Source organism: Micropterus dolomieu, linkage group LG02 (assembly GCF_021292245.1).
Source record: "Micropterus dolomieu isolate WLL.071019.BEF.003 ecotype Adirondacks linkage group LG02, ASM2129224v1, whole genome shotgun sequence".
NCBI classification, from domain to species: Eukaryota; Metazoa; Chordata; class Actinopteri; order Centrarchiformes; family Centrarchidae; genus Micropterus; species Micropterus dolomieu.
The window spans coordinates 10,539,859-10,554,929 of NC_060151.1; the positions used below are offsets into that span (position 1 = coordinate 10,539,859).

The 15,071-nt window shown below is 42.1% G+C and overlaps 1 protein-coding gene across 2 annotated transcripts in view; it reads right to left on the reverse strand.

Moving 5' to 3' along the window:
- Window positions 1-14,366, reverse strand: part of llgl1 (LLGL scribble cell polarity complex component 1) — a 44,593-nt gene extending 30,227 nt beyond the window's left edge. For both annotated transcript variants that reach the window (XM_046074095.1, XM_046074086.1), the window contains exons 1-2: window positions 14,070-14,366; window positions 11,330-11,427 (exon numbers count right to left, since the gene is read on the reverse strand). In XM_046074095.1, the coding sequence (XP_045930051.1) occupies window positions 11,330-11,427; window positions 14,070-14,150 (179 nt within the window). In that variant the 5' untranslated portion in view covers window positions 14,151-14,366. The remainder of the gene's footprint in view (window positions 1-11,329; window positions 11,428-14,069) is intronic.
- Window positions 14,367-15,071: the final 705 nt, after the last annotated feature.

Below are 15,071 nucleotides of genomic sequence, written 5' to 3' on the forward strand. Positions count from 1 at the left end.
ACACACACACACACACACACACACACACCGTCACGGTGGAAGACGGTGAGGGTTAAGCTAAGTTAGCTCCAAACTACTGTAACGTTAGTTGATGACGCTCGTTACTGGAAGTACGTGCAAAAAAACCTTTGCAAGTAAAATGACAATAGTTAATCAATACACCTGTCTGTAAGGTAACGTTAAACATGTAGAAATGGTTAATTTAATCATCTCTGTCCTCAGTATCTTATCCTGTATGTTTTAGACAAGCACAGCTAACGCTAGCTTGGCATTAGTCAAATGTTAAAAACAAGCTAAATAGAAAGCTGTCTGTCTGGAGCACAGACTGGTCTGTAGTCTTAAAAACTCAGCTGCTGGCTGACACAAACCAGCCGCTCCTCCTTCTACCTGGTAACGTTACCTGCAGCCAGCGAGAGAGGAGGGACTGATACAGACTGATGTTATTCTTTCTAAACCTCACTCACTAGTTGTGATGTCAGATAAGGTTATTGAGTTACTTTGCTGCTGTAAACATTAATGTTGCTGCTCTAGAAACAACATTTAGCTGTATTTAAAATATTATATTAAAAACAACCAGGCAGTTAACATGTACGATTCAATATATGTTAATTTATTGCAAGTGATATGTTGGACATTGAATATTTTCCTCATCCCGTGCAGGCCTAACATTACGTCTTGCCCGTTGGGTCTGGTCTTACCAAATAACCATGACTAAATAATAGTAAAGTATCGATAAAGAATCGTATCGTTAAGCAGTCTCAATAAGGCTATCAATAAAAATTAACAATCCCCATCCCTAAACATGAAGAAGCATTTAGTTCAACACGGCGCGAATCTGAAGGAATGCGCCATGTTCACTGTGTTGCGGTCTCCCAGCTACAAGGACTCCCCGGATCTACCTAACGCTAACAGTAGCAACGTCTCACGCTCAGGTACAAAACACATATAAGCAGTTATTCAACTTCTATACTGAAGGTAAAAGAATGATGTCTACAAATTCCCCAGATACACTCTCTAGTACAGAAATTCCTGTGGAGGAATGTCACCGAGCTGTGACAAGATTTGTGATAAAGGGGTTGGAATCACTGAGATTAGATAATCCTAATAATCAAAATCGAGACAATTTAAAAAAAATACCCAACTCTAGAGCTGACCAATATTCACATAACCCATCGTATCATTTTTAACTAATTTAATGTGATGTGGGGTGTGAATGTTGGTCTCTAATAAGTTAAATATGATGTCTGAGATATGTTACTTTTCACCACCAGGAACAATATTTATTTATCTATACATGCCACTGTCACACTGTGTTTGCTGACTGATGGAGGTTCCCACCTCCTCTTACTGGATAAGATCCAACACTGCATTAGGCCACTTTTACCGTTCCTCTTGAAATATCATTTTCTCACCCTAATTATTCAGTCTCTCTCCTCAGAAGCATGCCACCAAAACTGCCAGGGTTATCAGTCAGACTCCAGACTTACTTGTATGGTAGGACAGTTTGGTGAAAAAGTGACAACCAAATGTCATATTACCTGGGGGTGTGGAAGGCTATGAGCAACTACCAATTACATCCTTATATCTCCTCCAGACAGTTTAAAGTCACCCCAACACAATTCATTCACAGTGTTGACACATTATGTACACACGCTATGGACAGCGAGCCTTCACCATGTTAACATGAAAACAAAAAACACACACCAGCAGGGCGAGAGGAATATCTTAAAGCAGTCCTACTTTCTTCAAAGCTTTTTCTTTTAAAATAGAAACAGAAATAAAATGTGTGACTGAGTGCTACACTGAAAGTAGTAATTATGAGCTACAAACCAAAAGAAACACACTGGTTAGGTGTAATAGTAGGGGCGAAATTAGAACACTACAACAAAGCTCATAGCAATTACCAACACCAGATGACGCAGATACATAAACACCACTCTGTCTCTCTGTGTGTGTGCGTGTATAATCAACAGCAATCTTCACAGACTCCTCCCTTTGTTAGTCCAGCAAACGAAGCTGAGCTGATAAAATAAATGCTACGCTCAGGAACTGTGACGCCGTGGATACGATGCTAAATTGGTCTAAACTACGAATTTGCACACACGCTTGCAGCCACACACACACACACACACACACACACACACACACACACACACACACACACACACACGACACGCACACTTGTGAGCAATACCGACACACTTTAGTACACTGCTTACATAAGCCTGTAGGAATGTGGATTAAAAATGCAGAAAAGTAAGTGGAAATCTGGGGAGTTCTCGTTTGTATGCGACTGTGTGGAGAGGTTCTTTTCTGTATTCCTACAATCATCGTTTTATATTAACTATCCTCTTTTTATTAATTAAATATTATAACTAGATACATTTAATAACCTCCTCTTTTCATTCTTATTCATATCTTTCCTCGACTGGCACAGGTCTTTTCTTGTCCGTTTCCTGCATGCACAAGAATTGTATACAAATCCACTCATCTTCATCTCCACCCTGCTCCTTTCTTTCCCTTTATCCCTTCACTCTCAACCCCTTGTATGACACTCAGTGATCTATTAACCTTTTCTACACTTTCTTTAACTCTGTCTTTCCACTGCTATCTCACAGCTATGTGGTTAGAGGAAAGGTTACCACAATTTGTTTCTTTGCTCTAACCATCTTTCTCCATCTCTGCCCGAAACCACTCGTTTTCCCCATGGGGGTCCGGTGGAGTTTTACTACCAACATTTCTCAATTGCCTCCTTTCTCTGCACTAAGCTCCCTCTTCTTCTAACTCCTCCGCGCTCCGGTCTGATTCTCAGGCTCAGTGAAATGTACTTGCCCTCCTCTTTCTTCTCCCAACCTAAATCCCTTTTTTTGGTTCCCTCCCTATTCCAATTCCCTGGAGGCCCAGCTGAGTGCAATACTAGCATTCCTTAAGTGTTGTCACTTCCTGTCCCCGGTTTATTTCACTGCAATAACACATGCCTCAGACAGCTGGAGGTGGAGGTGTTAGAGGAACATTCACTCATGGGTCATGAACCATCAGTCCAGACAAACAGAGAGACTAAGACAGAAGAAAAGGAGAGACTAATAAAGCACTACTGATGAACAATATCCATATCAGCATTTTGGGAAATACGGTTGTTCACTTTTTTGCACAGAGTCAGGTGAGAAGATGAGCAGATTAGCTTAGAGACTGAGAACAGGGAAATGGCTAGCCAGGCTCTGACTTCCAAACTTCTAAAGCTCACTGATTAACATGTTATATACAAGCAGGAATTCGCAGGGTATATAAAGTGAAGCCACGCAGAAGTAATTTAAACTTGCACAAGGCGTCTCGTTTCCGCTGCACTGTGTAAATTTTACCAGCGCTGTTGAGAAACCTTATTAGGAGTCGGCCTGTAATGTTTTCCAGTAAGGATTGTTTTGTTTTAAGCCTGTTTTTTGCTAGCCAAAATTTGCACAATTAAAGTGAATTACAGATGCACCTAGCAAACAAAGCCAGCTGGCGCCACCGTTTCAATTATCGTCATGTCCGATCTTTTTGGTTGGATGGTTATATATCAATTGTTTAATTCGTACAAAGTTTAAAAATGAGTTGCAGCGTTACGGGGGGTTATGTTCCTGACTACCTGGTCTCTCCGCTTCTTGCTTGGCAAACTCATAGCGTCGACAACATGTCAGGAAGTTACTTCACCTGGCCATGAAATAGTTCAGCACCTAACCCCCCCATAACACACGGTTCTTGGACGTTCAGACCGAGCCAGGCAAGCCGTTTTCCCGTTTTCAGTCTTTGTGCTATGCTAAGCTAAGTCTCCTGGCTGTGCCTTCATATTTAACAGACAGACATGAGAGAAGTATCTGTATTCTCAGCAAATTTCCCAAAATGTCCAACTACTGCTTTACGTAACCAAAGGAATGAAACTGCAAAATGTGTCAAACAGTTGTGTTACAAGGATCCGGGTTTTGTAAAGATAATAAAACCTGAAGAATCTGATTTAATCTAATTCAATCTGACTTATTTTTGCAATCATTGGAGTCACCATCTACAGGCCATACCAAAAAAATGCAGGTTTAAAGCACTTCCGAATTGGCTTAACTTTTATGGTTGTAAAGCAGAGCAGAGGTTGTGTGATCGCGACAACAAAAAACAAAACACTAAAAGCGCGACTGTGGCACATGATTTACAGATCACACACAGGCACACTTTCTGGTCCTGGTGATGTCAGAGAACAGCTGGTGGAGGGATTCCCAGAGAGGATGTCATCACCTCCTCACTAAGGACAGCTGTACCTCAAGTCCCTCTTGGTGTAACCTCCTTATAAATGTGCGTTAGTGTGTGTCTCCTCTGAATTTGGTCATAATCTGACTGGACAAAGTGAAAGTTTGACCTAAAGGAAAGTCACTGGATCACAAAAGTAATAACAATTAATCTTTAGGGAGACATAAATGTGTGACTAAAAACTCTCAACTTATTCCGAATACAAGGACCGATGACTCTGCGATTTCAAAAACATGCCACAAAAATGTATGTTTAAATTTAAGACGTGTGGATAAAAAACAGAAAAGAGAGATGAAAGGAATTGCTGCAAATTCTCAGGACGCCTCGCCAGGAACATCAGAGGCTTTCAGATGCAGTTCAAACACACACACACACACACACACACACACACACACACACACCCCCCCGTAACACCAAAGGATAAAGGCAGTCAAGTCAATTCTCTGTAAAGAGCTGTAAACACTGACTCACACCAGTGATTCAAAATGCCTCCGCAATGCAATTTGGAAAAGAATAATATCGAAATAAATGTTGAGGATGTTTCTTAAAAGGTTACGTTACTTACAGGTTAATAAAAAAAGTCAGCATGAAAACAGTGCTGATCTGTGTAAGGATAAGCAGTCATCAACCTGCCTGTTCTGAGTGGAACATGCAAAGATTTGCTGGATTGCTCACCAGAGAACCCTGAAATGCACACAATGGAGGCCTACAGTAACTAATAACCACTGACTCACTGTCTCTTCCACACACACACACACACACACACACACACACTCACACACACACACACACAGTGTGATTGCCCGGTGATGCAGAGAGAAAGCGTTAGCAGGGATAAAGCGATTTCACGGTCTGAATACAGACCAACAGAAGGCATTGTCCTCCATGCGGACACACAGACAACAGCCAGCACACCCTTTAATGCGCGCGCGCACACACACACACACACACACACACACACGACAGAAGATAGGGATGGACAGGAAGTTTGGATCGCTAGGCCCAAGCATGAATTTACAAGTTGACCACACAGAAAGACTTTGACCATATAGGCCAGAGTTAAAGTCAGAAAAGAAAATCCCAGAAAGCTTCAGACAACACAAGTGAAATTGGTTTAGCTCTAAACTTTTGAGGCGTCATCTGTGACCTTTTTCTCCCACTCCCTTTTCGTCCCTGCACACACAACACACAGTCAGAAACTCCTCAGACGTCTGGCAAAAGGCAGTCTACAACAAGACAAGCCAAACAACTCCACCCACCCACTAGAGAAACAATCCCGTCTCATTTGCATCCTGTCCCTCAGCTAGTACCTCTCCACCTCCCACACTTCCCTCTCTGTCCCACTCACACTGTGCACCCTCCCCCTGACACAGCAGCAGTCAAACAAGATATCCTTTACTGTTGAATCAGCGACAAAACATTGCAAATTAGAGTTTATCTCTAACACTAAAAACATTTATGGTCCCCCAGAGATGAATCCTACCTTTGGTGATCCTCTGACTTTTCCTCCAGTGCCACCAGCAGGTTAAAATTTGGGATTTCCCAGGAAATCTATTGCATGGATTACATTGAAAGCTGATACAGACAGTCATGTTCCCTTCGTGATAAACTATAATCACTTTGGGGAGCCTTTAACTTTTCAGCGCCATCATCAGATCAAATTAGATTGTTCCAACACTTTGATTTAGGACCACATATCTACAAAACAAATGATATTCCCATCAGATGCACTTTGTGTTTAGTGATATTTAGCAAATGTTAGCAAATATGATGGTGAACCTGGTAACATTATACCTGCTAACCATCAGCATTAGCATTGTGAGCATGCCCACATGCTGGCATTAGCACTTAGCTCAAAGCACCACTGTCCCTGGGACTTATGTAAGCAGATCCTAAGAGGACCCATCTTTTACTTGTGCCAAAGTTAACACAGAAATCTGTTACAACATTACCTTAATGACAGGCTTGTTATGGCAGTGACACTACCAATGAAGAAGGAGGAAGTTTTGGCAATATTATGAAATTTTTGATCTAGCTAGCACTACCATTACGCTATACTCTACATTTTTCTTCTTCACTTTATTTCAGTCACACTTGACTACCAATTCAGACTTTAAGAGACTGATTGTTTTTTCACAACCTGGTTCGTCGGTTTTGGTCAATGTTTTCTTTTTCGTTCCTCAACTCCACTATTCAACGGCCTTTTCACTGTCCAACTTGGTGAGACCACACACACACACACACACACACACACACACACCCCGTATCTCTACGACACAAGCCCCTCTAACTTGTTGCCAAATGGATGAGTGTCCAAATGTGTGTGTGTGTCCATTCATCTGTAAGTGTGTAGAGGTGTGGGGGTGAGGAGACTGGCACGGACCAAAGACAGGGAAAGGAGGGTGAAGGGGGGGGGTTATAGTCAGGGGACTGAGTGACAGAGACAAAAGAGACATGGTGATAGGAGAGGAATGAAGAAAAGAGAGACGTGAGAGGAAGAGACTAAAGATAGTGTGCAGTGAGAGAATAAGTGCTATATAAGACATAAAGTAAAGGCAGAGTTAGAGAGTAGGCAGTGTGTGGGTGAGAAGCAAAAGAGGAGGGAAGAGATGAAGGGCATGTTAAAAGAGGGAATCAGAGTCTGTTTCTTCAACTCTATTATAAAGCTACCAAACAATGAAATAATGACTTATCGGTTTATTTAGGACAAAAAAATAAATAAATAAAAGAAGGTAGATTACATTTGAGACATCCTACAAACATTTCTCCAAAACAAACCAGTCTGTGCAGCTAGGCAAGACAACACTTGAATGTGACTTGGTACATATAAAAAGCTGGCAATAAAAAGGGCAGGAAAAGCTGTAGTACAACTGGAAGTGAAATGTGTGGCACAAACAAGCACATCAGGAATTTACAGACTCCACCACAAACTACCAAATCTTGTTGACTGGCAATGGATAAACAATTTAGGATTCTTTCACGTTAGCTAAAGCAGCCATCAATCAGCCTTTCAGGCCACTATGTGCAGGAAATGAAACAAAATGAACTTTTACATTCTGTTCATTCACAAGTCAGTGTAATGCTGTGTGTGTACACACTCACACTACAAAAGTAGATGATTCACAGTGTGAAAGATTTCCCGTATACAAAATCAAGCTGCAGCTCTGTGACGTCAGCAAGCAGTGCTTCGCGGGCAACTGCCACTTGAATATGAAGAAATGACAAATACTTTTCTGATGAATATTACAGAACAGGGTGATCACGCAGCGTGGCGTGTGTGACCGACAGGATGTCAGACAGACAGCTGGAGCACACCCACAAACACACAGATCAAAGCTCTGCTGTGTGTGTGTGTGTGTGTGTGTGTGTGTGTGTGTGTGTGTGTGTGTGTGTGTGTGTGTGTGTGTGTGTGTGTGTGTGTGTGTGTATCAATATTAGCTCGTCCTCTGGCTGTTTGATTGCAGTCTGAAGTTTCATGGTCACAAGTTTCAGTGTGACTCAGCACATCCTGTATTGTCCAGAGTTTCATACTTTTAGTGTGTGAGGGTTACTAAGATGTGCTGCAATACTTTCTGCCCATGACTGATGCATTTCTATCAACAAACTCTGGTGTCTTGACGCGCTGAGCAGCAGACTTAATACCCTACAGGCTGCAAGCTCTTCTCATCCTCAGCAACTGCGCTGGTTGCCTTGGAAACCAATTCAAAAGCTTCCTTTATTAAGACTAGACTGAGCAACAAAGCTCTTACTCACTCAATCTGCGCGCACGCACGCATGCACGCACGCACGCACACACACGGAAAAGGTTAACCCAGGGCAGCGCAACATGCATTCTTCAACAGGAGACAGACTCCCCAAGATCGCTCCCACCACCCCCACACATGATCTCTCTCGACATACACACAAAAACTCCACACCACATTGTCCCCTTCCCTCTGCTGAGCCCCAGTCTGTGGTCGAAGCAGAAAGTCTCAGAGCGTAATACGACTCTGCCTTCATAAACACGCAGGGAGTGAGGGAAAGAGAAAAAGTGAGAAACTGGAGAGGCCGAGATAGAGCGAACATGTGAACGAGCGGAGGAGGATCTGTGCCAAGACGGAGAACAGAAGTTCAAACAACAAAAATAAATAATACTCAATTTTTGCAATTTTCCTCTCTTCTTTGTAATTGAGTCGATACACTCCACGTCTACTCATTGTCTTTAATCCTGAACTATTGCTGGAACTCGGCACACACTGTACACTGCTCAGGCGTCAATGTGTGTGAGAATCAAACCACTACAAGCTAGAAGTAAGTGAGTAAGTGATTAGGATCTATCGTGCTAGCAGGTATGCTGGCAGGCACGTCTAGGTTAAACCGAAGTCAGCAAGTCTGAGATTATCAGGGAATATGGACGCACACAAAAAATATACTTGTTCAAAATAAAGGATAAGAACTGATTTTAAGAACTAAGATGAGGTAAAGTTTGTTACAGTCCATCACCAACTGCAGCCCCGACAATAAAACTGAAAAGATGAGTCGATTAAATGATCAACATATAAAACACCTGCAAGTATTTTGATAATTGATTAATTGTTTTTCAAGAATTTATTCAGGAAAATCAACCAACAGCTTATCGTATAAAGATCATCTTTGGGTTTTGGAACGTTGGTCGAATAAGACATTTTGAAGACCTTGATCCCTGAGCAATTGTAATGGGCAATGATTCACTTTTGACATTTTATATACCAATTGATTCCTTGAAAAAAAATAATTCTGCAGATTTATCGATAATGAAAACAACCAGTTGAAAATCTGAGAGGATCCATAAAGTAAACTCACTATATCCACCTGGTTTGCAGGCGTTGCTGACCTTTCTGATGTCTGACCTCATGAAAACAAAGATGTGTCCACTAGCTTTGCTTCATCAGGTTGCAAGGGTTATTGGAAGTTCAACAAAAGACAACTTTACCCCTTAAACTGTTTAAAGCCTTAAGAGATGATTATGATCTACTATTGTACAAAGAAATCCTTTTGACTAAAAGCCCCAAGTTGGGATCCACTGCTCTAATGCAAGGAATGTGTGAAACAAGATATGACATCGCTTTATATTCCTGCAAAACGATTCTTCCCTGATATTCACTGTGGGTATACATGCTGACTTTCCTGAAATTCCAACAGCAGCTGGGACCTTGTTAAAAATTAAGATGACAAGTCAGAGCTTTGCAGTATCAGTCATTTTGTTACAGTAGGTAAAGGCATGTAGTGGAGTTATTTTGCCTCCCGCCTCGGCCTCTTTCACACTCCCTTGTCTTCACTGCCTCGGTTTATCCATCCATCTCTCTCTGCAAGTGCCTGGTACCACCAGTCTCTCTCTCTCTCTCTCTCTCTCTCTCTGAAAGCTGCATCTCAAAGGAGTTGATTCTCCAGTCTAATGCATCTGGGCATAACACACAACCACAGCCAGCCTGCCTTCGTACACAGACAAGTGTGTACATACTGATTAAAGAACCATAAAACATTGCTATGAACATGCATTCAGACTCAAACACTGGCATGTTTGTGTCCATAAATCATGTTACATGCTCTCCAGTGCAGCTCGTAAACTCACAAATGAAAGACAAACACGAAACACGCAAAACACACACCCTTAATGTATGCTTTAAAATATCCAAGCACTTGATTTTCCTAGGATGATGATGCTTGACCAGTAAACAAGAGAGAAAGCAAACTCTCAGCAAGGTTGAGGGTTAGATTCCCGCTGACTGCAGGCTCAAAAGTGCATTTATGGTATTTTAAGTCTCACAGGTATGAAAGCACCCGCGAAATAGTATATGTAATGATGTTGTTGCTGTTGTGTTTTCTGGCCTTGTCTCTTATTCACAGCTCTGGCCTATCGGCAATGATTAAATTTTACTCACTATGTTAACTGCAGTGATCTACAGGTAGTGACAGCATTACGACTGAGTTCAGTCGGGCAGAAACACAAGCAGTCGGATGATGACGCAGGTAGTAAACAACCCTCCCTCTTATCGCAACCACTTCAGCTGAAATTTCACTGCAAGTGAGTGCACCTAAAATGTCAATTTCATAGAGTATCTGAAGTACGGCAAGTCAGATTGCAAAAGGTAATCAATGTTTAAAACAGAAAGTTTGGGTAACAATTTCAAAGATTGCCTTTAATTTCTCTTTGAAATAAGTGTGGTAAAAACTGAGGGCTTGTTTGCATCCTGCACTTAGGCTTCTTCCCATACCAGACTCCTTTCAAAAACAATTCAAAACAGAATTTCCCCTCTGGGATCAATAAAGTATTTCTAATTCTGAAAAAAGGACCTGATTTTTCAGATATCAGACATTCAGTTGGTGTGAGAAAAGAATGTTATTATAACCCAAAAGTGATGAAAGACAAAAACAAAAAAGGAAAAAAAAAAAGAAAAAGGATTTAACTTTCCTCTACTGTTGTCGGTTAGAAGGAAATGACAGCACACACAGCAAAGCACTGCTCCACTGAACTGATCTTACATAAAACAGCTCTGCTGCAGATAAGTCTCATCAGTACTTTCTCGAGATTTGTGAAGCACTGTGAGGCATCGCGAGGGCATGAAAACCCAACAGCCACGTAAGCAACAGTAGAACAGACCGGAACTTAAAAAGCACATAATAGTACGGACCCTTTGTGTAAACATGAGGGGTTTGAAATGACTAGAATCAGTTTAACATGCCCAAGAAACAAAATCTTACATTAAGGAACATGAGATCAAAAGAGCTTTCTTTCATTGCTTTTTGTCCTGCAAGTCTTAGTCGGCAACATTTTTAATAAACAATAAATTTGTTAATTAATTGGTGCAATTTAATTTCTCTAAATTCTGATTTGTTTATCAATACAATATAACTACCACTGGACTGCGGGCCAACTGACTGGTTGAACTTGTGGTTATATGTCAATGAATTTTGTAGCAATTCTCAGTTTGAATTATATGGGATTTAAGACTATTTACTGTACGTGACATGAGTAAACTTGGGCGGGCCATTCTCAGCACCCCAAAAAAAACGCTCACTGAAAGTAAAAGGATACACTTTGATGGCTCCTGACTTTGTCCCGATGGCCATAAGTCGCAGCTTGGGGTCAAAGGCCAAAGCGCTGGGCTGATGAGGGAACCCATGCTCCACGGTCTAAGAGAAACAGACAGAGCGAAAGGAGTGGGAAAGACAAACAGGAGAGAAAGAGAGAGATTAACAGATGACACAAGAAAGAAGACGATGAAACCAACCAGATTTTTTTGTTGACACCTCTTCCTCACATGTCCTGCTGTCTGTCTGTGAATGTGTGTGTACGTGCTTCTGCCTGTCAGACTGTACAGTCAGTGAGGCGTCTAAAAGGGAGGACTCCCTTAATAAAGTCAGAGGAAAATTCTTAAAAAGCACTAATGGCAGCCGCATTGCTTTATTAGAACGTCCTGCAGACTGTGTTAAATGGGATGAACATAAATTCACAGCTTTTTCTTCGGCCCATGTCGGGACAGACAGCTGGGAAAGCATTTAGATGTACAGAGGGGGGAAAAGGAACAGAAACTGAGATACCTTAACCTACTTTGAAGAGGTCGAGGGGTTCTTGAAAGTTTTGTGGCTGAAGTCTGTGACCAACATATTTGGAAATTAGTTATTTAGCTTGGAAGTCAGACATAAAAAAGGTGAAACATTAACTGTTTGTACCAGTCTGATCACACACACAGAGATAAGTCACATCAAAGTAAGGCTCCTGTTGAGAGACCACCTCAGTGATAGCTGTGGCAGGTGGTGCCAAACAAAGTGTGTATGTGTGTGTGTGTGTGTGGTCACACAGTGCAACACACTAGAGTCCACAGTTCATGGACTTTAGATGTAATACACCAGTCAGCCGACCTGAAAATACACTGTTTAAACAAACTACACACACTACTCCTGTAAATGGCATTTACCCTGAATTTACTTTAAATATACTTTAAGAGATGCACCAGTTAGCTGATAAATCAATCAAAAAACAATTAATATACAACTATTTGATTTTAATTAATGGTTTCTGTTTCTTTTTTCAAGCCATAAATCTGCTTGTTTCAGCTTCTCAAATGTGAGACTTTGCTGGGGTTTTTCTTGGTCACGTCAGAGTAAACGAAAAGTCTTTGGGTTGTGGACCGCTGGGTGGACAAAACAAGTAGTATGTCACTTTGACTTTTGGGAAATTCTGATGAACATCTTACACTTTTGACATTTTACAGACCAAACGATTAATCAAGATAATAAGATAAACTGAGAATGAAAGTAATCGTTAGTTGCAGCCCTTACTTACACGTCTATAAGTTAGCACTCAATCTGAGATGTCGCCACCTACTAAAACCCCCTCCTGTTGCTGCTGTCTCTCATCAGCAAGTGAAAAACAAATTATGAAAATCTGTATCCAGGCTGCACAATTAATCAAATAATAATCATGATCTTGGCTTAATCTGGAACCTGTGACTCCCCCACGCAATTCTTTGCCATCACGCAGTCAACACTCTTTCACAGCCCTCATTTCAACGTGCATGCCTTACTGAGACGTCTCACTCGTGCTACTCAGAGGACCGGGAGTTACACAAGTCATCTCACATTTAGAGTGGACCTCATTGGGAGTGTGAACCAGGACAAGTGCGACCCTACAAGCAATGAAAAGCTGATCAACATGTGTCAGCAGAGTTAACGGTTTGACTGTTTTACTAGCTTCACTGGATAAGACACGGTACCCACCTGTTAAGTACTTATTTTATTCAAAAATTTGTATTCAACTACAACAAGCTGTCTTAACACTCAGCCTGTAGATTTATTAACCACAGCATGAAAGAAAAGAGCAGTTTCATGTAACAATTTGCACTGCATTTCCACATCATCTTGTTTAGTAGGGTTAATTTTGTCAACATCATCAAGTTTGGACAGCCCGCTCTCTGGGACACTGCGGCCTCACCTAACCAGAGTTCAATGCCACAGCAGGGCTCAGACAGTTTCTCTTTGCACAGAAGTCTACCAAGTGCAGCTCCCACCAGTGTGGCAACAGTGGTCAATGTGACAGCATGATCTCGGCACTGGCCAGTGAGGATCAGGGAGAGACTGGTAATGTGAACTCAGGCTTCAGGAAGCTGAGGTTTACTACACAAACTGGTTTATATCCATGTGGATGTGATGCCAGAGTTGAGTAGCATGAAACCTGACACTCATGGTTTCACCCACAGACCCTGAAACAAGCGCTGGGCACCACACAAGCAGCAAGGGGAACACATCTGCAGGGTGTTGGTCCACCTATGAAAGGGGTGCAAGAGTTCAAACTGTCACCACACTGACAGCCATCTTGATCGATACCTGAAATATAGGGGTCACAGTCACACTACACGAAGCAACTCAAACTAATCTTGTTAATGTGAAGCCTGGTAATCCCACTCACTGACATAATCTGCTGCTGGCAGTTGATTACATCAATGCTGGGTCTACAGAGGTAAGTTTCTCACTGCTGTTCACTTTCAACGCGGGCCTCGTTTGGGGTGAGAGCCAATTAACGTGCTGTGAAAAACAACACGCGCGCGCGCGCGCAGACACACACACCCCAACAAGCGTCCATCAGCAGCAATTTGCAGATTATTTCTGTTTCTAGCTGGAAACAGGCTGCAACAGAGAGGGGCGGTCGGGGGCTAATGCTGCAGAGCGCTCGACTTAAAACCCGGTCCCGTTGTGAGATAGACAGATAGTTTTGGTGAGCAGCAGAGGAGGAGGAAGCTCTCTCTCCTTCCCTCTCCTCCGTCCCGTTACTTTACCTTGTTGAAGGCGAAAAGCTCCTGTTTTATCTTCTCTCTCTGCGGGTCGGTGCCCTGCCGACGAAACCTAAACTTCATCATCTTGAAGCCGGGCGTAGGGGGGGGGGGGCAGGACTGGCGGGGGACGAAGATGAAAACGCGGAGATAACAACCCGGGGTTGTCGGCGGGCAGAAGAGGCGGTGCGGCGTAGTCGGACGATGCTAAGCTAGCTAACCGACTAGCCCATGCAGGCTGAAAGCGGAGCTGCTGCTGCTGCGACTCTCCTCTCCCTCCTGGTGCTGTTTAGGTCGTGGTGGGTTTGACCACAGCCCCCCCCCGATCCGGTTCACACGGACCCGTTGTTATTAACCAATGAGGGCGAAGAAATCTGCGAGCAATTACTCAGAGACGCCCACACAGCCAAACGCTTGGGAGAGGGGTGTTCGGTTTGTAGCGCAGGACGCACCGGCTGCACGTCCCGCATACACCCGCCAATACAAGGGGACAAACGGTCAGTCCATTATTTAAAATGAAGCTACGACACTTAAACAGCTAGAAAGAGTTAATAAGACAAAGCAAGTGAACTTGTTCACCTTGTATTGTTGGAAAAATGTTGATGTTTTACGTATGTAACTAGAATAAAACCTTTTGTGGTGGGTGATGTTAATTACTGGTTGTTTCTTTTGTTTTTTTTTCTATTTCTTGGTAAAATTTTAAACCTCTAGCATCCCGCTGTTACTTTAAGTATTTATTTGTTAATATATTGTTTTGCATTTCGTCTGTTTTATTTACTCATTTTTCCTATGCAGTTTTAGTTAGCCTAAATGTTTGTTATTAAGTTTAAACAACTTCACACACCAGAATCATTTATGATACAAACTTTAATGTACAACATAATTCACATGCTTTAGTTATGTACAACAGCTAATTACAGCAACAAAAAAAAAAATATATATATATATATATGTATCCATTGTATAAATAATAATTTTAATTAGTGCAAAGTGTTCAGTGACATGGCC